The sequence below is a fragment of the Thunnus albacares genome, chromosome 20 (genome assembly GCF_914725855.1).
Source record: "Thunnus albacares chromosome 20, fThuAlb1.1, whole genome shotgun sequence".
Classification (NCBI taxonomy): Eukaryota; Metazoa; Chordata; class Actinopteri; order Scombriformes; family Scombridae; genus Thunnus; species Thunnus albacares.
In genome coordinates this window covers 9,890,803-9,917,392 of record NC_058125.1, presented here as the reverse complement: position 1 = coordinate 9,917,392, position 26,590 = coordinate 9,890,803, and the positions used below count along the sequence as shown (strand labels likewise).

The 26,590-nt window shown below is 44.5% G+C and overlaps 1 protein-coding gene across 1 annotated transcript in view; it reads left to right on the top strand.

The window, feature by feature from the left end:
* Window positions 1-26,590, top strand: part of bahcc1b (BAH domain and coiled-coil containing 1b) — a 55,766-nt gene that overhangs the window by 8,385 nt on the left and 20,791 nt on the right. The window contains exons 3-10 of the mRNA XM_044337280.1: window positions 15,151-15,309; window positions 19,527-19,637; window positions 19,947-22,010; window positions 22,564-22,675; window positions 23,243-23,436; window positions 23,828-23,968; window positions 25,024-25,214; window positions 25,805-26,192. Coding sequence (XP_044193215.1) covers window positions 15,151-15,309; window positions 19,527-19,637; window positions 19,947-22,010; window positions 22,564-22,675; window positions 23,243-23,436; window positions 23,828-23,968; window positions 25,024-25,214; window positions 25,805-26,192 — 3,360 coding nt within the window. The remainder of the gene's footprint in view (window positions 1-15,150; window positions 15,310-19,526; window positions 19,638-19,946; window positions 22,011-22,563; window positions 22,676-23,242; window positions 23,437-23,827; window positions 23,969-25,023; window positions 25,215-25,804; window positions 26,193-26,590) is intronic.

Below are 26,590 nucleotides of genomic sequence, written 5' to 3'. Positions count from 1 at the left end.
AGACAGACTCAGCTCCTCTTTACCAGTGCTCTACCCGGGGTACAAGGGGCATATCCCGGGTGCAGCGTGCAAGACGACCCCCTGTGTGGAGGAGACAGCTGGCGGAGGCTGCAGCCAGCCGAGCTGCGATTGGACACAGTGAGGAAGAAGAGAGTGCAAACTGTCAATTCAATTCGATCCAATTCAAGCAAAAACACATATTGGTTTAATTTTCAATCAAAGGTCGTACAAATTATATACAAATTCTATAAAAATCACATTTTACATATACACAATTTGTTTTCGGCAACCTTATTCTCACTTTACAGAAGATAAAATATGCAGCAAAGCCAAAGAAATCAGTTAAACGTGTCTGACTGTTGACACATTAAAGGCATTAAGTCATTAAGTTAAACCAGTCCAGTAAAGTCATTAGAGGCATTTCCATTACAAATCAGACTCTTGTGTTTGCTTTGATATGTCAAGCAAACTATGATGCATCATTTAAATATCTGCATCGAATCAAAATGACGTTAGAGTTCCTGTGACCAAAATTCCAGCCCCGTAAAAGACAAAAAAAAAATGTGCATGAGTAAAAGAGTACATGAAGTAATCCTCTTTTTGATGTTGGGAGTTTTGAGTGAAGCATGTGTTTGTTCTGAAGCACATTTGCTACAGCAACAGAAAGACTTTTGTCTCATCTCCAGCTCTCATCCAACATGTGAACAGCTGCTTATTGTCGGTAGCAGTGATTTGAAGGGAGTGGGGTGCATTTGGTTGCGACATCTCCGGGGTGTGAACACACACCACCATCTGATGACTTGGCATGTGAATGGAAAGCGCCAGACTTCCTGTGTCCATGTGCTCTTTCTCTCTCCTCTTCCCCCTTTTTTCTTCTTCTTCTTCTTCTTCTTCTTCTTCTTCCCTCGCCGGCCAGACCTCCCCTCCACCCGTCTTCTCGCTCCTCTTTAACCACATGCTCGCCCTCCCTCTTCCTCCTCTCCTTCTGCTTTCCTCTTTCACTTCCCCTTCCACTCTGCGTTCACTCCTCTCGGCTCTTCGAGTGGTCCTCCAGCCCTGCTTCTTCTTCTCCCTCCTCCTCACAGCCCTGTTTCTCCCCCCTCTGCTCTCCCCCCTCCTCCCCCCACCACCCCCTGCTTTCACTCTCCGCTCTTTTCAATCGATCCCCCCACCTCTTACATCCAGCTCCCATCTCTGTCTAACTCCCCACACACCCATCGCCTCCTGGTGTTGTTAGCAGACCAGCTTCTCTCAGCACTCCTATTTCTGTCTCAATTTCAGCCTGCTTCCTCTCCTTTTCCACATTTCCTCATTTGTCCCCCCCCCCTCCCCTCCATACACTCTTCTCCTCTGCCTCCTCCCCTCCTCGCCACTCGGTCGGTTGTTAACGGGCCCGTCCCGGTGCTACTCGGCCCACGGCCAGACTCACTAAATCAGAAACGATTTGAGGATTTGGCAAGAGGGAGTGAGAGCTCAGCGCGGCGCCTGTGAAGTCAGAGAAATGAGAGAAAAATGACATTTTAAACAGCCTGCAAAACACAAGGCTAAAACAGCTTCTTACTATGTACAGGAGGAGGGGGAGCTGGGTGTATGAGTGTGTGTGTGTGTGTTCATTTAAAAATACAGTAGGCCTATAAGGTGTTTTATGTGAATATGTGGCTGCTGTGGCTGGTATTCATGATATGTGAAAAGAAAGTGTGCACATATGTGTGTGTGTGTGTGTGTGTGTGTGTTTGCAGACGCTATAGTTCCCTGCTATTTTATGGCTTTCCACTTCTTCAGAGGGGTCAAGGCAATCCCCTGTTTACGTGACAGAGAGGTGACATCACTTAGTGCTGGGGGGACAGACATGATGTCACAGTCTCGCCAGATCCACAGGTCTGCACCCTCCTGAAAATGCACACCGCAAAGCAAGGCGGCGCAACCCTTATCGCGGCGAACGACACCTGAGATGGGGGCCGGCTTTTATACGTCTCAGGGTCACATTTACGCCTGACTCATCGTCACTCGAGCTGACTTGTTTGACTCAGCCGGGGCCCTTTTTCTCGGCCGTTGTGTTTTGGTTCTCTATTCGATTCATTTTCAGCTCTGTTTGGCTCATTCATATTGTAATGGATTCCATTCAGGCGGGTCTATGTCCAGTTTGTTTTGCTGTCAGGGGGGCTCAGATGGATGGAGGGGGCTGTAGGTTCATCTGGAGGTGAGGTTAAAGAAGGCAGAGTGGTCAGACTGCCTCCTGAATGCCAGACCCCTTCACGTTTTTTTCTGAGTCACACTGCTGCTGTGGTACAGATTGAGCAGATTGAGTGTTTTGTGTGAAAGACAGCTAATGTGCTCTTAAATAGGAAATAGATTTCATATCTATGTGTGTGTGTATGTGTGTGTGTGTGTGTGCGCGCGTGAGGGAGGAAGCGAGTAAGAAAAAGAGATAAGCAGCTGTGTGGAACAGCATGGATCGTTACACAGTGACACACATGAAAGCATTAAGTATATTCAGGAGTCTTCGTTGAATATACATGGAGCCGTGTGCAGCCGTGTGTGTGTGTGTGTGTGTGTGTGTGTGCATGTGCGTGTGTGTGTGTGTGAATCCCCTCCCATGCTCTTGCCCGAGCTGAGAGTAGTGAGAAAGAAAACAAGAAAAGAGAGTGCGAGAAAGAGAGCTAGCAAAAAAAAAAAAAAAAAAACCCAAAAACAACAAAGATCCGTCATCAGTCATTCATGGCTAATCAGTCTCGTGGGACGTGCACACACACACACACACACACACACACACACACACACACACACACACACACACACACACACACAGTGCCGAGGTCCTAATCCTACTGGGACTGCTTGTGCCTCTATGTGTGCCTGTCTAAATTTTGGATCCAGGCTGATTAGAAGCAAACTCTCCCTTTTTTTTTTGCATGTCTCTCTCTCTCTCTCTACCTCTACTTCTCTCTCTTCTTCTCTCTCTCTCTCCGTCTCTTCTCCTCTTCGTCTTTGATTGCTGGTAAAGTGTCTCTTCTCCTTCTCTCTATTTTTCTCTCTTGTCTCTTTAATAACCGCCTACTGTCTTTTCCGGTTGTTTTGATGTGTGTTTTTGTAATGTTTGGAAGCATGTGTGCATGCATAATATCGGGGACTTCTTTTGTGTGTGAGTGCGCACTTATCTCTGCTTTTGCATGTGTGCTCTCACTCCTGCCTATAAGTGTGTGTGTGTGTGTGTGTGTGTGTGTGTGTTCCTCGGTTCCTCGTGTGTATGAGTGTACGCTATGTTCGCATGTTATGCTTCATCAGAACCTCTCAGTGTTGTCTGTGTTTTATCGTCTCTTCCATTTGTTTCAGGTTTGTCTTTTTTCAAATCAAATAAGCTTTGTGCATTCATGACATTACTGCCAAAGCTAAATTACATATTACTGAACAAAAATACATTTAGATAAATAAATAATCACAAGAAGACAAATATCTTAAACAATCCTATAAGCATGACAGAAAACGGTCTCGGTTGTGGCATCCAGATAGATATTTCGCAGTCAAAAGAGCTGTTTTGCTAATCTGCCCCAAAATGTAGAGAAGTTTACCTTAATTTTTCTGAGGGGGGAATTTCTGGACATATGATGCTGGCTTTGTGTAAGAATTATTCTCTTAAGTCTGTATAATTGGTGAATTCAGTGAGGAAGTGAAGCTAAACGGCTGCAGAGTAGAGTGAAAACAGTCTGCCTTCTCTTGGTAGCCAGGGTTCATTATCGTGGTATTAATAAGACTTTCTGATATTAATATATATCACAATATGGAAAAAATAAGAAAAATGTGTAAAATATGCAAAAAGAAATTAATTATATTCCGCTGTTGTGCATCACCTGAGACCAAATTGTTCAAATGTGTAAGACAAAAACTTTTTTAATTGCAGTTCCTTTAGAATCATTCATTTGGACAACAAAAAATTGTAAAAAGGTAACTTAATTAATTCCACATAAAGTCGATAAACAATAATATTGAATAAAGGCTGCAACAAACGATTCTTTTCATTATCGATTAATTTGCAGACCAGTTTCTTGATTCATTGTTAATTGTTTGTCCTACAAACGGAAAATAGTGAAATATGCCCTAAAGCCTGTTATTTATGAGCAACAGTCTAAAACCTGAAAGAGATTTAAAGATCAGCTAAGACAAAATAAAGCAGCAATTCATCACAATTAAGATGCTAGAACGAGGAAATGTTTGGCATCTTTGCTTTGAAAAATGACTTACATTAACAATCAGTCATCAAAACAGGTTGGGATTAATTTTCTGTCGATCGACATCTCCATTAATCAACTAATTGTTTCGTCTTTAACTGCATCTACCTGTTTCACTGTCCAGGCTGTGTGCAGTCATCAATTTTTTCCTTGACTTTTTGTATTTCTATGTATCTTTAATGTGATTGTAAAAACATATTAAGGGCCAAACTTGCTTTATGATTTCTGAACAATAGTTCACAGATTTTTCTGTTTAGTTGAGTATAATTGAGTTGGTTTGGATTTTTGTGCTGGCCTTTATTTCTCCCTCTTCATTGGAGGTGGAGCTGAAACAAATGCTCAATTAATCAATATGTTATGTGTATGATGATCAATTAATTCTTTGAGTCATTTTTAAAGCAAAAATGGCATTCACTGGTTCCAGCTTCTTAAATATGAGGATTTCCTGAGCAAGACATTTGAAGATGGGTATTTTTGAACAGTTTTTACCATTTCATAGACTAAATGATGAATCAATTAATAGAGGAAAATAATTGACTGTCTAATTGACAATGAAAATAATTTAAGATTTTTCCCCCAATCCTTCACCCTATTGCTCTCCATCCCTTCTTTTGCTTATTTTCTTTTTTCTAATCACCTTCCTTCCTCTTTATTTCATCTCTGTGGATCTCTCCAATAATCTTTTATTCCTGTGTAAATATTACTGCAATGAAGGAATATAAAGAAAGGGAAAGCCATAGTGAAATAAGGTCAGACTAGGTTATTCTCACCTGCTTTCTTTCTCTCTCGATATATATCTCACTCTCTCTTTCCTCATCACTGGCTCCCATCCTCTCTCTCTCGCTCGCTCGCTCGCTCGCTCACTCACTCTCCCTATCCCTCCCTCCCTCCCTCCATCGCTCTTTCGCTCCTTCCCTCTCTCTTCCTCCGTTCGCTCCCTCGTTGCCTCTCTCTCGTGTTCGCTGTCTGCTGATCCCGCTCTTCTCTCTTGTTTCGTCTCTTCCCCCCTCACACACACACACACACACACACACTGGCACACACTGACTGTCTGACGCCCACACACACACACACATCCACACACACAGTACACATTCAGGCACACACACACACACACATATATACACACGCTGACACCTGCATGTCGAGCCGTTGAGGGTCTAATTTAAGTAAAGTGCTTCTCTAGGAACCACAACCCCTCAACTCACGATGATGGAGGGTGATACAGAGCGGCGTGGTTTAACACACACACACATACACTCGTATGTAGACGCATACACACACATCCTGCTCCAATGATACTGAGATATGACTCTCCTTGGTGTGGGATTGAAGGGAGCACTGTAGATGGCTTATAAGAAGCATACTGTAATAATAATGTGATATTTGATCCCCTTAGGGAAATTTACCTTCTCTGGGCTGCTGGCAGGTCAGACTGCAGGGTCAGTTACAGCGGTGCAAGAGCCAGTAGGGATTTAGTGTCTTGCTCAAGGACACTTCAGCAGGGCAAATGCTTGCTGACATGGATACGCTCGAATCTGGGTCTGCTGGTTAAAGGATGTCGTCTTCTTCACAAGCGCCGCCGTGCTGCTTCGCGCCTGCAGCGTAGGTGTGTTTGTTTCCACTGGAGTTTGAGCTAACTTTAGCTGCACCGCCGCTGCAAATCTGGGGCCGCAATCTCAAACCTTCATAGTAAAAAATAGCCTGAAGTGGTTTTTGCAACGTCCAAGATGAAAGGAAAATTGAGATTATAATACTTGAATTATTGCACGGCTTAAAAAAAAAAAAATCACATTTCTTTCTAGAAAACGTCTAAATAGATCATGACTCTTGAAAGCAAAGCATATTCAAAATCTGCCAAAACACTGCAGACAATTAAAGTAACTCTTAATTCATTTATAAACTTACATTACATTTTTTCTCTCAAACTTTTTTTTTGTGTGCTTTTGAACAGTGTTTGATTAATTTTGAAGAAAAGAAAAGTTTTGACCGTCAAAGTAGTTTAATTTGCTGTAACTATGGTACTTTTTGGATTGTTGTTCATCTTAGTTTGTATGGTAGTATCCAGGTTGTATGTGCACCGTTAGTACTTTCCCTCCAGTATGGTAGTGAGAGGGCGTTGCAGTGTTGACGGTATACCTGTTGCTACCAATAAAATCGCGCTGTTTCTCGTGAGATCATCTCTCTGCTTGAGTTCTTGCCACCGAGAATCCCCAGCCTGCTACGATATTTTAACACTAGACTGTGTATTTGAAAACGTAACTAAATAGATGATTATTTGAATCGCAAAACTAACGTGTTACATTACTCAACAAAAGAGTAATCTGAGTACCCCCAACATAGTCTCGCATAGCCAGACCTATCTCTACAACTCATTTTCTGTGCCAATGCTGGAGAAAGGTCTGACTGAACCCATTATAATTCTGCTATAGGGGAAAAAAACGCTCTCGCTTGATTGTATTTCCTTAAACCAATTACAATCGTCTTGGGCGGCGCTAAGCCTGGGATGCAGTGAAATAGTGTCAGGGGGACTTGTTTTGATGGCGACTAAATCCCCGCAAAAGAAAACTCCACAAAGAAAAGTAAAAGACGTTTGTTGACGATGTGATGTGACTTTTACTGATAAAAAAGACAAACATAACTTGATAATCGGTGCCCTAGAGGTGAAGCCTGCCCGTACTTTAGCTCTGGAGGAGCTCACTAGTTAAGTTAGACTCATTAAAACCACAGATGACTTACTTTTGCAGAATGTTATTAAACTGATATCACAGAAGCTCGTGTAGGTTGCTAGCTCAGAGCTTGTTGTTGTTTCATGTAGCGACGGGGATTTTGAAAACGCTAACACACACATAGAAGTAGAGGAGAAGAATTCCAACTGAAATAGTCGGCCAACAGCTGGTTTATACCCACAGTCTACATCCTGTGAGTCAGACTACCCCCAGCACTGGTCTTCACATATTGTTAACGTCTACTTTCATGCTTTTGAACTATAATTGCAATCAGGAATACACGTTAATAGGTAACAGAGTCACAAATAAGTTAATGAGTCACATAATGCAGCTGTAAAGAATGTGTTTAATAGGAATTGTGCGTTAATGATGATGAGTGGTAAACTTGTCTTGTGTTTGAACTTCAGTGAATCATGAAGAAACACGTGTGTACCTGTGCTGTTCAGCTCTGTCTCCGCTCTGCTCTCAGGGTCATGGTGACGTGTTCTCTGTTCGACTCACTTTGTGCTCTTCCTTGTGTCTTGACCCCCAGGTGTATTTTATCCAGCGGCAGGCACATACAGCTTCAAATCATTATTGTCAGTGCATGTGTGAGAGTGTATGTGTGTGTGTATGTTTGCTGTGGCTGCAGAGTGAATGGACCACAAGGGTGTGGCACCATCATGTCGGACTGGAGGACAACCAAAACTCCCAGAACAAGCTTCCTTGCTGTTTACCAGAGCTACAAAACTACTGGGGGGATGTGGGGGTGGGAGGCTGTCTGGGGGAGGAGGAGGGTTGCGCACATACACACACACACACACACACACACACATCCAAGTAGACAGAATTGCATTATTGACTCTCACCGCAGGCTTTCCTGAAATATCAGCAACCTTATGCTTTTAATTAGTGTATGTGTGTGTGTGTGTGTGTGTTTCATTCTGACCCAAGCATCAGAGCCAGTCTCGTATGACCCCTATTCCCCAAATTCCCCTGTTTTCTTTGGTAAAACATGGAAAAATCTACTCTGACAGCCCCCCTTCCCTCCTTCCTGAATCTCTCATGTGTTATGTGTTCCTGCTCTCCGTGACCATATATGGCCTTTCCTCCTGCCGTAGGTGGGAGGGTGGGTCTGTGGCGTCCAAAAAGTCTGTGGTCAAAAGCAGGAACATTTTCCTTCTCACTCACAGTTTGCTGGTGGATCTCGTGGGCCACGTTCGCCATTGGAAAACTCTGAACACTGGAGTTTTTTTTTTTTTCTTTTGGCTTTTCAGGCTGGTTTGACACAAGGTGCAATGTTGCACGTTTTCTTCTCCTATTTATTTAATTCCTCCTGCTTTCCCTCTGCTTTTTATTTTCTGTCATTTTTATGGAATCACAGTCAGCAGATGATGTGTCTTTTAGCATCCTCAGTGGCTTTTGATGGTGTAAATGCACACGTGTAGGCGCAGCGAGATCGGGATGTTACTACAGTAGTCTGGTGCATGCAGAGAGATGGTAGTAGAGAGGGAATGTGTGTATATGTGTGTGTGTGTGACGGCAAGGCTCTGGTCCGCAGCCTGAGCTGTGCTGTTCATAGTCTGCTGATTTATGCGCCTCACAGGGACATCTCTCATTTGTAGCTCTTTCATCTCATTTTTCCCCTCCACTCTTTTTCTCTCTCTCTCTCTCTTTCTCTGTCCTCTCTCTTCTTCCCGCCGTAATGTGATTCAGTACAGCCGCTTGTCCCAGGCGACATGCCATGCTTTGCTTGCACACCCTGCTCTCTCTAACATGAATGAGTCAAGAGGAATCGTTGATGAATAATAAGATAGAGCAGAAGGAAAATGCTATCTGGATCTAGTCGAGCAAAAGAACTCCTTTTCTCCCCTGAACGTATTCTTTGTAAGCACCGCTCGGGCGCTTACTCACACATTGAATGTGTTTGTGTCCCCAGTGCCATAATGCTTTTATGGACCTTTGTGTGTGAGTGTGTGTGTGTGTGTCTGTGTGTGTGTGTGTGTGCGCGCGTGTGTGTCTAAGCGTCTTCCACGACCGCCTTGTTTGAGTAGCCCTGTCACTTGTGCAATTCCGTGGTGTCAAAACAGATCAGAAAGGTCTGGCTTGACTCCTGCCCCTAAATACACACACACACACACACACACACACACACACACTTGCACGCACACACACTCTTGCGCACACACTCACACACACACACACACAGATTGAAGGCTCAGTGCCAGGGTCCTTGGTGGTTGGAGGCTTATGAAAGGGTCAGACTGACGAGAGGTTGCCAAGTGTACGGCAATAAGCGTAACAGCCAAGCTAACGAGAGTCAGAACCTCTGACACACACACACACACACACACACACATGCTGAGACTGTACTGTCAGGCTCTTTCAGTAGTGGCCACCATTGGCAGAGTTGGTAAAAGAGAGAATGTGTGTGTGTGTGTGTGAGAGACAAGAGTTCAGTATATCAGTGTGTGGACAGAGGCTTTTGTTAATTGGCAAATGTGACAATAGAACATGAGAGGATATTGATCTTCAATCGGATGGAGATCGATTTAACTCGTCATCCTTCCAGGTGTGTGTGTGTGTGTTTGTGTGTGTATTGATCAGCAACAGTCCATTCAGAGAGCTGCAAAGAATATCACTCCATTACTTTATCTGTTTGCTTATTTGTCCTTGTGACATCCGTTATATCACCACCAATGCCCTCCCCTTTGGTGTCTTCCTTTTCTCCTATCCTGTTTGCTTCTTCCTCCTCCTCATCTTCCTCTCCTCCTCTTCTTCCATCCCTTTCTCTCTCTAGAATAGTGAGAAACCTTGGGACGGTCTGGCCTGTTATCTTTTGTTTCGCTGTTTTGTTTCAATGTAGATCTCATCAAGCACTCTTCAGCAGCTGCTGAGACAAACACACAAAAGAGGGTGCAGGGTTATTTTTTTTTCACACTGATTTTTTTTCTTTGCTTTGGCTCATGCAATATACTGCGCATACTGTATATAAGTGGCTTTAACAAATGCAAGACCAGATCTGTTATAATTTAAAAATGAGAAAATAACCTTGCACGTTATTGGGTGCTTTTCATCGTTCGACACTTTCTTTGGATTTTGCATGAAAGCATTTACCCTGTTACTGTTTCTAAACATGATTGCCAAGCTTTCTGAGCAGACCAGATTGATCCATCTTTAATTAAAACTGTCATAGTGTGCCTTAAAGGTGTGAAAACGTGAGAGCACTCAAAAAAAGCGGCATTTCTTGCACAATTTGAGCCAATTTTTTTTTTTTTTTGGCAACTTTTATCTATTAGGGTTAAATAAAAAATTCCACTCTATTCCCACACTACCATAGGTGTTATTTCAATCAACCTCTTGTAGGAGCAATAGTGTGACAGCTCTTTTTTTTAACTACTTTCTGTAGAGAATTTAGTTTTCTTTCTTCCTTTTTTTTTTTTTTTTGCTTTTTATAGATAGACTCCTCCCCAAATGACCGTTAAACATCAGTGTAAAACACTATCTGAGTCTCTGACTGTTATATTCTGAAACACTGACATCAAATCCTGACCTTTATACTGCTGAATCTTCAGATTCGCCGCTATCATACTCCACTGTGGCTGCGCTGGAATTATAGCGACATCCCAAAATTTATGTTTGGCCCTGTTATCCATGAGAATACCAAAAATATGCCAAGCAGCAAAAACCTGCCCAGAAAAGCGAGGCACACTTCCAATACTTTTTTTTTTTTTTTTACAGTGTTTAAGTGTTTTTGAGTGGATTTTCCCCTCAGCAAATCACATTACAGTCAATCATAAATAAACTAAAGCAGATTTTGCTCACTGTAAGTACAGCTGACTGTATTAGCGTGAATAGAAAACTCATAATCCCGGTTTTTATTACCTTGGATTGTCAACATCTGAGGATTCGCTGCCTGTGTATTGACACACTTTTCCAACTCGTGATGCCAACTGGGGGAAAATGGGAAGCATACAAACACGTTTTCTACTTTAATTACCACTATGGAGACTGAATGTAGCTGTTTTCACAGACAGCAGCTTTTATTTATGGTAAATAACATATGCACATAACAGTAATATGCGTACATAATCATGATGTCACTTGGGTCAGAGTTGAATTTTTGATGTGGTTGCATATCTGTGGTTGATCTGAAAGTCAAAACCACTGTTGAGTTAGAGTAATGTTTGTTATGTTTGTCTTCTTTTCACACTATTCCTCTGATGCATCTCGTCAGTTGTGGCTAATTCAGTATGTTTGCTTTCGTCATTTGGCGTTTCTGCTCAGAGCTACGGGAAACTACGAGAGGATGCAGCGGTGACAGATGGAAAGGGAATGTGCAGATCAGGATAAAACAAAGGCGGAAACAGAGGGCAGGAAGAGAAGAAGGGGAGGAGAGAAAAACACACACACACACACACACACACACACACACACGCAGGGACAGAAATAAGGTTTACGTTAGCGGCTGGCCTCCGAGATGATTTTCCATATCAGCAGGCCAGAGGGAGCGGGCAAATATGATTTTCTCCTCAACTCGCCAACAGAAAACAGACAGAGAGGGGGGGGGGGAGGGAGGGAGGTAACAGGAAAGAGGGAATGGGGGAAAAGAGGGGAAAAAGGAAAGAGATGAGTAAATGGAAAAAGATGGGGAAATAGGGGGATGGGTGGAGATCTGAGAGGGTGGGAGATTAAAGAACGGCTGTGGGAAGAAAGTCAACAAGGAATGCAAAGTATTTACAACACTAAACTTGCTAATCAATATCACTACTGTTTGAAATCAGTGTAACATTTATTTTTGTTTTACTGTCTTCTTTAATGTAAGTTGACTTTTATGGGCCTTGGAGACACTTCAAGATGCCTCGTCTAATTTTCAAAAATGCACGGCTGCTCAGCTGAAAACTGACTCTTTTTTCCTGTCGTCTGTTATAGACGATGAGGTACAGCGAGCCAAGTGTGTGTGTGTGTGTGTGTGTGTCATTCTCTATTTGACGTACGTGTGTGTGTGTGTGTGTGTGTGAAAGAGAGTCTGCACTGCACTGCCAGGGGGGTCTTGTGAAATCAGCCCGATTCTTATATGAGCTGTGTTTTATTATGACTGGCTGAAAGGCCACTGATCTACAGTTGTACAAGAGAGGATTTGGAGCAAAAAAAAAAAAAAAAAACACTGAAAAAATATCCTGTCTGAGAGCAGCTGAGAGAGAGAGGCAGAAAGAGAGAAAATAAATGTCTAGAAGGAAAGTTTTGGCTGATTCTTTTTTTTTTTCTCCTTACTCCTTATTGTGACTACATCAAGAGCAAAAAAGACTGAGAGATTTCTGCTTTTAAATTGTCTAAGTGCAGTGTAGTATGTGTGTGTGTGTGTGTGTGTGTGTGTGTGTGTGTGTGTTTGTGTAAATAGAGAGACTCTGTTCTGATTTGTCTCTTAATACCGCTGCTCCATCTCTCTCTTGATTTATCCTGTGCTCTCTCTCTAGTGTGTGTGGGTGTGTGTGTGTGTGTGAGAGAGAGAGAGAGAGAGAGAGATCGGCAGACAGTTGAAGGCAGTTGTGGTTGTGGTTGTTAGGGCGTCGGGTCGTGGTTGAGGTGAAGGTACTGTACGTGTTTGTGTGTGTGTATGTGTGTGACTCAGATGCGGACTGTTGTGGTAATTGTCTCTGATGCAAGGCAGCATTTATGTGTAACGACCCAACCCACCACCTCTCTCTCTGTCTCTCTTTCCCTCCATCCAGTGACTAATTACCTGATTCCCTGTGGATTTGTTTCCTCCTTCCCCTACAACTGTTGGGGTTGTTCCACTAAATGAGAGCATGCTGATAAGTGGAGATACATTCAAACGGAGCCAAACTGAACTGAGCCTGTTCGCTTAAACTGTTACAGGATGAGACTGAATGTCTAAGCTTGCTATTAGTCCTTTCTAAGAGGTGAAACTACATTTTTACTCATAGTTGAAACTACATCCTGTGTGATGTTCTTGAATATGACTGCAAATCTTCACCTGGGTGAAATATTAGAAAGCCATGTTGAAAAGACATGAATGATCAACGAATGATGCTATGATTTTTGTAACTATGTTTCTACTAGTTTCCTTTCTGTAAATCTAATCGCCATTCATGTTGATCATAGACTGTAGAAACACGTCTGTCTCTGTCTGAGATTATATTCATATACAACTAAATTGCAACAGCAAATACCTTTAGGTAGGAACACAATGCTGGCTGAATTATGTTGTCTCTCAACATAATAAGAAAATGTTGTTAATTCATGTTTTTGGCAACGTATAGTTCTTTTTTTCTCCACTAAAATGTCCGATCTTCAAGTAGAAGTCACTACAGCTTTTTATGGTTATGTTTAGGCACTCACAGCACTTGGTTAAGGTTACGGAAATGGTCGTGGTTTAATGCAAAAAAAAAAGACTGCAACGACTTGCAGCACAACATGTTAATTAACCCTTAAGCAAAACCATGCTCTTTCACCAACCTTAACCAAAGTGCTTTGGTTGCAGCAGCGATTACCAACGCAACATTAGTGGGAAAACAACTCAGTAATATATGAAGTTAACGAGACATGGTTGGTAGAAAACCAGGATGTAGAATCTGCGTGAAAGCTTGATGTTGGGTCTACAGCTTGCTTCCATCTTTCAGTCAGTAACATTCAGAGCAGAAAATCTGAATTTGGCTAATATGTTGCGTAAAGTATGAGCATGTGTTCACAACAGTCCTGTGCGAGGGGCAGCTTTGGCGTTGATGTGTTGTTTGAGGTACCACTACAGTGACTCATGATCTAGGAAGTCCGGTTTTTGATTAATAGATCCATAAGTTTGAAAGCTTATCAGGTGCTTAAACACTGCACCTCAGTTTATGATTTTACAACACTACAACAGCAAATATTGTGTCCATGTCACAAAGTTTGATTGGCCACTGCAGCACCTCGCGAGATGACATCACATTGCAGTCAGACAAAAGTTGAGGTGTTTGTGGAGGGTTGTGGTGTTTTACTGGAGACCTCTATGTGGACAGACTGGCTTCATTAAAAAAAATGAGGGTTCTGTGTTTTGTCATGCAGGGCTAAAGTAGATTTGAGCCTGAGACGTGTTTATCAGTGCAAACATAGCTTCCTATCTGTTAAATCTTGATGTATTCTTAATGTAGAAGTCATCCTCAAAATCTCAGCAAACAGAATTTATAAGTGAAATCAGAGAAACCTCACTTTTTACCTTCTGTTTTAAGAGCCTCCACGTTGGCTTTGACCTTCAACTGTCATGTTTATCACTTGATGCTGACTAAGACCTGGCACCAAAATAACAACAATGATTTTGTCACAGGTGACATTAATCAACCCGTACTCACTTCCATATCAGTCACGTGCCTCCGGCTCCAGTTTGTACCACATACCCATTCAGATCAGAATTGGAAAAAAAGAAGCTTTTTTCCAATCATAACTTTAAGAGGAAAAAAAAATCAGATATGTGTGTCACATGTGAGGAGAAAAACGATCAGAATTGGGACACTTCCAGCTGCCGTGTGAATGTAGCTTGAAGGGATTAATTTCTCTAGGGCAGGTCACATAATTTCATTTTTTACAGCACTCCTCAGTAATACTAATGCCACCCAGATCTGCCGCATCTGACTTTTCACATTTTACCAGGAGAAAATTCTAGCCTCAACCTCGTGCTGTGTTTCAACGAACCCAAGGGTGCTCTGATCATTCAGATATTTCATGATATTTCAGGTTGTTTAAAACTATTTTTGGAAAATGTGTATTAGAAGATGAACATTCCCACGTTCAATGCCAGGTCTTCTTTCTTTTTGGCCATGGCATGTTTGCAAGCAACAAGTGACACATACATTTGGACACAAATGGTGACAACAGACATTGTCAAAGTATTTAAAAGCGGACATGTGCACAAGTCGTTCTCAAAATTAGGCATAAGTGTGACAAACCGAGATGTGTGTGCAAAAAAAGCCTAAGTCTAGAAAGCATATGAAACATTCATCATTTACACACGTCCTTTTTTAACTTCTGTATTTTTTTATCTTCATCTGAGGAAGTTCTCTCAGTTAAACAGTCATACTTGGGAGCTTCTGAGTACTTCCTCTGTGGTGTTGCTTTCTCATCAGCATCTCAGGAGATTTATCCCCCCAGCGCTTGCTCACCGAGAGACAAATTTAATCAGTGAGCACCTCTCTAACCTCCAACATTTTTCTGTCTCTCAGGTGCTTCCTTCATGGGTTCCTTCCTGGCCAGCAGTGTGGGGTCCCCGCCCTCCCACCCCCCTCACCCCTCGGGACCTGCTGCCTCCCCGTCCTCCCCCTCATATAGGACTGGACCCCATTCGAGCGCCTCCCCTATCTGGTTCCCCCATTCACATGAAGGTAAGACACACACACACACACACACACACACAAACACACACACACGCACAGGAGGCAGCACAGAGTGCTTGGTCTCTGGTTAATCCAGGGTCTTGGTTTGGGATTAGATCGAGATGGAGCCATTAAGTGGTTTAACCAACACTGAGCTGAGGCCAAATACGCGCAGCAGTGATGCCTCAGATGATGCTACTTATAGAAACACACACACACACATGCAACTCTCTTCTGGTGCTGTATGTGGTTTTGTGTTTGTGGCTGTTTTCTAGTTCAGAGCTTGAGCACTGTGTCGCTCTCAGAACTGGTGCACGACCAAAATCTTCCTCTTCCTCTTGCCCCAACCTAAAAAACACAAACACACATGCACACACACCCTCATGCAGTATAAAGATAGCATCATAATCAACAGTAATTCAACAACGTTCTTCAAGCACTCCTCTTCACCCATTGCCAGCACAATCCGATATTTTCTCCCCCCCTTTCATTCAATCATCTCTCACCCCCTTATGCTCTTCTGGGGGTAAGTTTTAAGTTTCATGAGCTTCTACATCCCCCCTCACACACTGACACACACACACACACACACACACTCACACACACGCACACTGAAACTTACCCCTATTTCCACCATCCTCTCTCTCTTCACATTCACCTCCCCCTCTGACCGCAGCCCCACCCTCTGGGCCCCTTCTGGGCTAACCGACCTCCAACGGCCCCCTTCCTGATCAGACACACACACGCACACTCTCTCACAAACAAAAATGTGCGCATCAACATGCATCATGTCCTCTTTCGACTGTTAACCGTTTGTGGTTAGAAAGTGAGCTTGACTTAGTTATCTGTCCTTTTCAGGTATGTGTGTGCATGTGTTTCTGTGTGTGTGTGTAAGAGGATTTCTCTTTTGACAGCGAGATGGGTCTAGAGAGATAACCTCCAAAAGAGCTACAGTGGAGAGACAGCTTCCGTCACAGGCTGTATTTCTCAACTAACTGAAAACGGTCAGAATCAGAATTTCACGTTCCACCAGTTCTTCACAAAATGTGAGCGAGTGAACGATAAAACCCAGACATGTCGCCATGGAAAAGTTTTTTTACGTCTCCAAACACTGTTGCTGGGGATTAGAATAGAAAGCTTATATGCAGACATTCACTTTATTTGCTTTCTTCAATAACGTGCATTGTACTGCAATAAAAAAAAAATACATTTAACCAGCTATGAGACCACTGTAGTTTCACAGCAGACATTTTGTCATAGAGCAGGAAAAGCACAGGTGTAATCAATAACATGAATAACAACTGCATTCCATTTAGGTGAGCCAGTCTCAGGGTCCTGGTATTGTGCACGCTGGCTCGCTGAAACGACTTACAGGGACACGTAAATGGAACTGAACCCTTGTTAATGTTATTAGTTACACCTGTGGTGTCCCTGCTATGACAAGTCAAACTGTCTGCCATGGAAAAAGGGCTCTTCTGACTTATTTTACAGCATGAATTAAATGGTCTTCCTGCCAATTATCCCACAAACCACTGGACCAAACAATATCCCGCACATTTGTCTCTTTGTGGTTTAAGGCATGGACACAAGACATCTAGACTTTCCCCAGTAGACACAATTTGGAAGTGAAGATTTTGAGGCGCAAATATAGCTGAAATTAAGAAAATTCCTCTAATTAAGGGGTCTTTTTTATTTGTAATCAACGTTTAATTGCTTTGTACCAGAAGAAAAGAGAAGCAAAGGATGGTGGGTCCAGCTTTCTCTGGAGAGAGCTGCTGTTTATGAAACAGAATTTATTTCCCCGCTATAAGTTTTAATTTGTAACATCCTGTCAGCAGACAAGTGTACACACCAGAATTTAATTTGGGCAAGTAAGTCAAACACACTGTCTGGGGACACTTCACCACTGCAAATTTTTGATTTCAAGCTCATAAGACAAACTCATAAAAGCTGTGTTTTTACATAGAAATCTATCCTGGTGCAGCTTTAAAGCTTGAAAGGAGACAAGTTTTGTTTGTACAACTGCCTCATTTGTAGCTCATCGAGCGATAAATAGCAACAGTTAAGCCCTGAAAATGAGCACTAATGTCGCCCGGAGTGACTGTCTTATAAATCAGATTCATAGAAAGAGTCGGAGGCAGGACTTCAACGTGAACGCAGGAGAGAGCAGCGGCAGTGAAAAGAGAGCAAGAATGTGTGTGTGTGTGTGTGTGTGTGTGTGTGTGTGTGTGTGCGGAGGGAGAATGTGTGTGCCTATCAGACAGATTTTGTGTCTGTGTGGCTCGGCTTTGATGTCTGAACACATACACGTGTGCGCACGCTCGCACGCACGAACACGCGCACACACACTACAAATGATTGTTTTTAAGAATTCAAGCCAGGGAGCTCCGGTAGGCGGTCTGCCAGCTGGCCACGGTCCAGAGAGTGGAGCGTAGCCAGCGCAGAGAGAAGAGACCTGGCCAATACACACACACTCACACACACACACACACACACACACACACACACACTCATACACTCACACACTACAGACACACGTATTCACAGATGAGACATTTTCGCAAAGAAATGCACAGCACATATTCCTTCTCAAACGTACACTAACTCTCTCTCGCACACACACACACACACACACACACACACACCTATCCTGCTCGCTCTCCCTCTTCCACACCAGCCCTTGTTTTTTGTCTCCTCTCTCATGTGCACTCACTTCTCTCCTTACTTCCCTTTCCTCTGTCCTCTCATCTCCGCCATCTCAAAGCTCTCCACTTCCCCTTCACTTCCTCCTTCATCTTCCATCCCCCCTCACACACACACACACACACACACACACACACACACACACACACACACACACACACACACTCCTCTCTCCAAACGCCTCACAGCAGCACCAGATTGGGGGCTTTTCATATTGACAGCCCTGTTCTTTTTTCTGTCTCTTTTACTTTTCTGTCTCTCTATCATCTGTTCATTTGCTAACCTATCAGTTCTTTCCTACTTCCCCTTCCTTCCTTTCTTTCTCTCTCCCTTTTTTTTCTCACAGTGTCCCTCTGCCGTCTTTGTTCCCCTCTTCTTCTTTTTCATCTCCCCTCCCTCCCTCCCCCCTGAGTTTTATCACTCATCATTACCCGGGGGATTGGCTTTAGATGGCTGATAGAGCCTTTTGGTTAATTGTCGCCATTTAGATTCACTGGTTGTTAACCAGTCAGAGTAATCACACACACATACACATACACACACACACACACACACGGTGGAGTGTACACATTCATGCATTTACACTGCAGCATGAACACGCAGACACACTGAGTCCCACACAAACATGCTGGGAGCAGTGAGGGGGCGTTGGTGGTTTTGCAGTGCGACTGTGGAATGCGTAGGATGAGTTTTTATGGAGTGCTGTTTACTTTGGCCACCACCGTTAAACTTTTAACGGCTGCCAATTAACGGGCCGGCAAGGACACTCTGTGGGGCATGAAACCAGCTGCTGGAGAACACACACACACACACACACACACACACAATCCAAGCCTTTTGGCCCCATAAAGTGGAGATGTCTGCCTCCCGCGTTTGTGTACTTGTGTATGATCCTCTGTGTATGTGCGTGGACCTGTGGCGATTTTACTGTTTTTTCTCCAAATAACACCCCACTCTCAACCACCACATACACACACACCCGCAGCGACCCTCACCCAATTCTACACCCATCCACCCCCATCAACACAACCACCAAGACCTCCTCTATCCCACAATTCAGTTCAACGTCCTTGAAGACGAGGAACAGAGTGGAACGACCATTTACCTCCCAGTGACCTCTTGGGAGGACTGTGTGTGTATGTGTGTGTGTGTGTGTGTGTGTGTTTTAAGGAGGGGGGTTGTGATGGTTCATACTATTTGTCTTGGGTTTGGGAAAAATGTGTTTTGTAGAAGAGCAAATTCCATCCAGTTAAATGCTGCAAACACTTGGCCAGTAGCTGTCGGCTGTGGTTTTTGTCACCACTTTGTCCACTGTAAATAATGTCAACTCATGTGGTGTGTTTGTGCAAAAGTGCATTTATGGTGAAAGTAGCACTAACTGGCCATATTTTTTTTTTCTGTGTTTTCCAAAATGGCCCCATTTCATGATAGATTGTAGAGATAAACTGTTTGTTTAGAGGGCTGCTGAATGTCAACGCTGCAGAGAAACATCAATTTTTTCCTGCTCTCCCTCCCTCTGACAGGGTACCCCAGCTATTCAGGAAGTCTTGCTTCTCCTTTTCTATCTATGAGTCCCCTGGATCACCATAGCAACGGTCTCTATGGACAGCACCGCTTCTATGAAACTCAAAAAGGTAGGTGTTGGTATGTGTGTGTGTGTGTGGGAAGGTAACTGTGAAAAAAATCACTTTATATATATACTTCCCTAAACTGCTTAATCAGCACTTACCACAGGAGTAAGAACAGCTGGTAACTCAGAGTCTATTTTTTTCAAGTTAGTTAGCATTAGTGTTTCTCCAGATACCGTTACAGAAACACATTTTAATATAGTAATTTTAATACAACTCTATGAAAATGAATGTTTTAAACAGCCACTTTCCAGCTACCATTTAAATCTCTTGCAATTGTAGCGATCCATTTTAAACTTTCTCCTCTCTTCTTAGATCACTTCTACCTGAGGGGCCTTCCTCCGCAGCCCCCTCTGCTCTCCACCAATCACAGCCTTCCTCCGCTGGCCAGGACTGCCCCTGGCCACCCGCTTGGCTCTTGCAGCCGAGAGACAGACAACGGGGGAGGTGGTGGGGGAGGTGGGAAGAGCGCCAAGGATGTGAGTGAGAAAGGGGTTTCATCAGTGTCAAAGGAGAAGGAGCGATCAAGCAGCAAGGAGCGGCACCAGGAGAGCAAAGACAAACAACATCAGCTTCATCATCCCCATTCACATCAGACGAACTCTGCCACCACTCCATCTAGCTACCATCACCAAGCTTACTCACACCCTCACCACGCTCTCCTTCCTCACCTCACAACCCAGAGCAGGGAGGAGGACCACAGACACCCTCTGGAGCGACACAAGGAGTACAGAGACAGTGACTCGGGCAGTCAGGGGACGAAACATATGAGTGCCTGTAAACTGTCCAGTGGTTCAGGGGCAGAGACTGGTTCTGGAGGAAAGGGGGGAGCACTGAGCAGCTGCAGTGGTAGTGGGGTGGGTAGACCTCCATCTGGTGGTGGCAGGCGCTGCTCCAAGGATGGACCCATAAATGGGGAGATGAAGATCAGCGAATCCTCAACTTCCTCCTCTGAATGTATGAGAAGAGGTGCGGCTGCAGCCACAGCCATCTTGGCACCTCCAACTCCGCACTCTGTGGCCTCCTATTCCATGCCTCCTCCTCCTCCCCCTCCGCCACCTCCTCCTCATGCTTTACACATGGGCTCCACAGTGGCGGGAGGGTGGCTGCACCACTCACATCACCATCCCCATCCTGAGTTTTACTGCCCCCCAACCCCTCTTACCTTGGCACACTCAAAAGATCCAGTATCAACATCCGGAGGATCTGGCAGGGAGGCAAAAGTCATCGGCCCAACTTATGTTCCATCAGTTGGGCCACTGGGAGATTTGGCAGCTCCTGACTGTCGTGGTGCAGGAGGAGGTGGGAGAAAGGGGGATGACAAGAGTGGAGATGGATCTTTTGAAAGTCCCTCTCATCACCTTAGTCGGCTTAGTAGTTGCCAGAAGAAGGACAAATCTCAGCCCCACCAGCAGCAGCTGGGCTGTGGCAAGGCTGACAAACCTCCTGACTGGAGCCACCAGACACAGCACTTCCACAAACCCAGTTCCAATCCGAGCTCTCAGCCTGAGCTACGGTCCTGCAGCCTGGAAACATCTTCATCTTTCCGAGATGTGGAGATTGTGGACGATGTTTACCGGCCTTCGCTCCCACCAGATGCCCAGGGGACACACCCTGGGGCTGGACAGGGCTTATCCAAAAATGGCCCTGGTGCCAGCACGCCTCCCTTCAGGGACTGTTCTCACTCAGGTCCTCATCCTGATGGGAGGGTGGGCTCGGGGTCAGCAGTTCAGAGGGAGGGACAAAAGGTTGCTAGGATACGACACCAGCAGCACAGCAGCCATGGAGCAAGTTCAGAAGAGAGGGGAAGAGATGGAAGTCAGACAGCAACACCTTGGGGGGCTCGAGGGGGCCACCAAGAGGACCAGAGAAAAGGCTCCCACCATGCATCAGTTGGCAACGGTGAAGTAAGAGGGCTGAGCAGCAGAGCTCCAAACACTGACCACAACCAGCCCCATTCTCAACCGCCTCCCCTATCCCGTTCCTCATCACACACCACTGAGGGTGAAGGCAGCGCCATGAAGAACTTAATGAACTACAGCTCTCAGCAGCCGTTGCTGCTGCCCCAGCGGAGCCCCTTTGGTGGTCTGGGCTGCCTCAAGCAGGGTGGAGAGAGATCAGAGAAGGGGGACAGAGGAGGAGGCAAAAGCAACACCTCCCTCCAAGACCCTCTCAAACAGTCACTCCCTCCTCGCCGAGGCTCCACTAATGAGGGAGAGAGGGGGGACAAAGGTGGGAAGGAGGCTGGGGAGGCAGGAGAGGGGGAAGTGCGACAGCCTCCGGTGGGTATTGCAGTTGCAGTAGCCAGGCCCCCCCATCGTTCCCCAGACAACACCCCTGGACACAGCAGACAGGGCAGGGTGCTGCCCAGCATGAAAGGTCAGACATCATTTATGTTCCTGCATGCACTGGAAGTCAATTAATGCTATATCTGTGCTCTAGGCTGCGTTAAAGGAAAAATCCATGATAACACACTTTTGGGAACAACTATTAGTGCCATATAGTATCTTATATTTCTTAGTCCTTTTTGATGTTTATTCTGAGATTAACACAACTTCAGACCCTTTTGCAAACAGCTTCTGTCTCGGCTCAAAATTTTGCACTTTCAGGAAGAAATTCATCATAAAGAGGCAGAGATGCTGATTTCTGTACAGGCACAGGTTGACAAGGGCCTTCTGGGAATTGTAGGAAGTCACTTTTTGTCATAGAAATAAATTAGGCAACTTAAGGGTTAGTGGGTATGCCAGAAAGGTACACATACAAATTTCTGGCATGCAATGAACATCCAAATGTGACAATATGTGTACGAGTACAAGTATCAGAAGGTAGATTCTCCCTTCAAAGGAAATACTCAGAAATGTCATCTAATGATATTTTTGATTAGTCCACAACAGTTGGTGTAACCATGTTTCCTTTATTTTTTGCGATTCAGGGGTGTCGCGCCCTGTGTATCCTCTTGGTCGGGAGGCAGAGGAGAGGAAGAGGTTGACAGAGGAACAGATCAGCCTTCATCACCTGGACAGAGACAGAGAAATGATGATCAGGTACACTTCAATTCACAAACACCGACCCATATGAACGTACACTCATACACATACACATGCACCTAGCAGCATCTATTCATTTTTTTTCTCTCATCTGATAAGCTGCAGTTCTTTTATTCTCCCTGCGTCTCTCTCCCAGTCTGAGGCTCTGCTTCTCTTTTCTCTCATCCCCTCACTCCATTTACTCTTCTCACCCTTTGATGTGGTATTTCTGTACCCCCCCCCCCCTTTCTCTCTTCCCCAGTCTCTCTTTCTCTCTGAGATGAGATGTGGTGCATTAATGTTACGGGAACTAATACGAATGTCTCTGAAGTATCAGGCTCTTATTATGTAGTCATATTAAGGGAAGAAAACATATAATGAGAACTCATAGACCAGGCACAAGATGATGGCTGTTCCTGTTGCCGTCACATTTCCTTTTCTTGATGATTATAATGATAGTAGTGGTAATGAAGATGACAAAGATGAAGATAATGATCATAATGGTGGTGATGGTGATGATGATGATGACAATAAGAGGGATAATAAAGATAATGACAAAGTTCACCCCGCCTATCGCCACAACAGGGAAAACAAGGATCGTGTGGAGTTTGCCAGGATCCACCCTTCTAGTAGTTGCCACGGTGACCTGACCTCTCACCTCTTGGTCCCCGGAGGAGCCAGTCAGTTAGGGGCAGACCCTGCTGCACATGCTCACCCAGCTCACCACCACTGGATGCAGAGGACAGGAAGTCCCTCCCTCTGGATGGGGCATTCATACAGTGAGTAGAGTGGAGGGGCAGCACATGATGTTTCTTACACATTTTCTCTGTTTTTACAGCCAGTGAACATGGTCTGTACCTTTAATGCTCTTCATTTTCATGTGTTTTTTTGTTTTGTTGAGATCATGTATCAATCAGTGTGAGTGGTACGTGGGGGGTTCCTTGCATTTTTTCTGTCTTCTGTCTTTTGTTCAACCATGTTGTTAATAATGCTTTTTTTAATCTAAACTCCATATTAGTCCTGCTCCTCTATGCATCCTCTCCTGCATTTATATGCTGAGCGCATCCCAAGATTTACTCATTCAGCACACCACTATCTTTTTGGAGTAGTAAAATAAGTATTTAAATGTTGCTCTCATTTGACTGTGTTTTGTGTGTAACTTTGTTCCAGGTCTGAGCCATGTGGGGATGAGCGCTGGCTTCCCACCAGGTCTGCCCAGCCCACTGCCGCCTGTGCTGGGGTCACTCACTCAAGACCCCAACTCTCCACTGGTGGTTCTTCCTACAGAACCTGGGCCACATCATCACCTTGGTACGGCAAAGCATCCTTTTACAACAACAGCACACACACCCTTACATACTTACAGCCCTCCCTTCCTCCCTCCTTTTCTCCATTTGTACCATCCGAGCTGCTGCCATTTCTCTCCCAGAGTTTTAGTATCATTGGCTAATCATAATATAATGCTCAACTAAGTCCCTCTGTCAGTGGGACTGTGTTTTATAGCTTCGTTAATGGGAGCAGCTATTCTATTGCCCTCCTCTGCATGTGCCCAGCATTATGCAAACCATTTTAACTGGTGTTCATCTCTCTTGCGGCGGAGCACTTTTGTGTTTAGACTGAACTTTGTGCGCTTGTGTGTAGGTGTGTGTGTATGTGGACATCTAAAGTTAGATGTGTTCATGTCTGGAACAACATGAGACATTGCTCAGTGTTAAGGGTTGTGTTGTACATCTTAGCCGTTGCTAGAGAGAGAAAAGAGTGTGTATGTCTTTCTATGTGTGTGTGTGTGTGTGTGTGTCAATGCCTCTTTGCAAACAGGCTGTGAAATTTAATTATCTCCCGCCTCCCTTGCCTCGCTCCGTGGGAGTTCCTGCAGAGAGGGGAAGTGCATCCACTGAACCCTTCCCCTGGGAAACATTAGCCCACTCAGGCTAATCTCACAGAACAAAGGTTCCCAGCGACAAGGCAGCCAAGGAGGGATGTGTGTGTGCGTGAGTGTGTGTGTGTGTACGTGTGTGTCTATCCGAATTCATATGCGCCCAGGGTGGAGCTTTGAAAGAAATGTGTGTGTCCATGCACAGAAAACACCAGCATTAGAAATAGAGAGATAGAAAAAGAAGGTGAATGGAGGATGTGGAGCCTGTGTTCAGTGAAGGTGACTGAGCTCTTCTGTCAATCCCACAGCAACACAATTTTTCTTAATGACTTTACTGTTGCTCTCTGCTGACTACTTAACTGCCTGTTTTTATTCACAAAGTTAAATGGTGTGAGTTTGCCAACAGTGATGACCTTTTCTATTATAATATAACAATATTCGAATAAAACAATATGTCAGACAACCTCTGTCTATCTGTCTCCTCCTCTAGATGTTCTGGAGCAGTCAGGTCTTTGGCCTCCTGTGTACGGAGGCCGTGGCCCTCCTCCTCACCTGCAGCATCACCCCGTCTACTCCCGCTCCTCATTCCTACAACAACAGGAGCTGTACGCCCTGCAGCATCGGCACCAGCAGCAGCAGCAGCGAGCCATGGAGCACATGCAGCGCCACTCCTTAGGACAGGTACAACTACTACTAATATAACACATTTTAGCCTAAAACTTGCAAAATGCTGTTAACTTATTATTGTGAAACAGTGGGCAGATGAGAGGAAGTGTGGAAATATTGAGAACTAATGAAGTTAAAACTTAAACTAAGCACAGATATCCTGATTTCTCAACTCTAAAAGGAAAACATATGCAAAATGATACTCACCAATACTTACTCAAGCCAATGACTTCCTCTTTTCTTGCCAAAAGGTTTCACTGATAAAGAGCCTTTGGTGTTGCCAGATCATTTGGCAACCAAACAGTGTGGCCAAAACTGTGACATCTTTTTTCTTGGCTTTTTTGTCAAAAGTTTTTTCTTTGTCTCTCAGCAGTGGTGGCTATTTATGTTCATGCTAACCCCCCCTGTCCTATTTATTTAAACAACCCGCTGCATCTCCTGTTTGAGATAATGCATCTCAAGAAATTCAATAGATTTCATTAACTGGATAAAGGTCTAATCACTAGGTGTTAAATCAGTTGGTAACAGAAGCAAAATGAAAATTCATATGACATTTTGGGTGATTATTTCTTAAGCTACTGTTTTCTTCCTCTCCATTTCCACAGAGAAAACACGAGGAGCATGCTATCACAGTGGAAGACTCTCCTCACGAATCTTCGGCATCTAGAACTCCCTCCTCTTCTTCCTCCTCTTCTTCGTCCACCACCTCCTCTCATGCAGCCAAACCCTTTTCCCACACCCCTCCTCCGCTCAAGACATCAACCCCATCTCCGGGGTTGTGTCCCAGCAATCGTCAGTCACCCTGCTACCACTCTCCATCCAGGCGACCGCACCCGCCGAATCCTCTGACCCCCGCCCCGAGCCCTGCTGCGGCAGCGCCGCGCTCACCGGCACTCAGCCCTGCTCCATCACACCTCTCCAAAGGGCTGGAGAGGGGTAGTGACAGGGGAGAGGGACAGCCACCACAGGACTACCCACAATCCTTAGAGCCAGGTGAGTGAAACTTGTAGGCTGATGAATGAATGCAGCGTCTGAATTTAAAGAACTGTACCAGTGGGGTGAACAATCAGATAATAAAAATATAAATAAAGCAAACATGATAGAGAGAAAGAAACAAGTTAAAGAGACAGAGAGACATACTGTATAGTGAGAGAAATATAGGGAGAGTGAGATGGAGGGGGCTGCTGCAGATATGTAGTACTGGCCTTTGAAGCATGGTATTCTTTTGATTTTGCAGAAATTGTTTGAAGCATGGCTGATCCCTTGTTCTGTGTGTCCTTGAGAGAGGGAGAGAGTGTGTGTGGGGGTATGTGTGTGTGTGTGTGTGTGTGCGTGCAATCTTTTTCTGTGCAAGCTAAAGAGGGACAGCGGGCAGGTCAGCCATTAAGGTC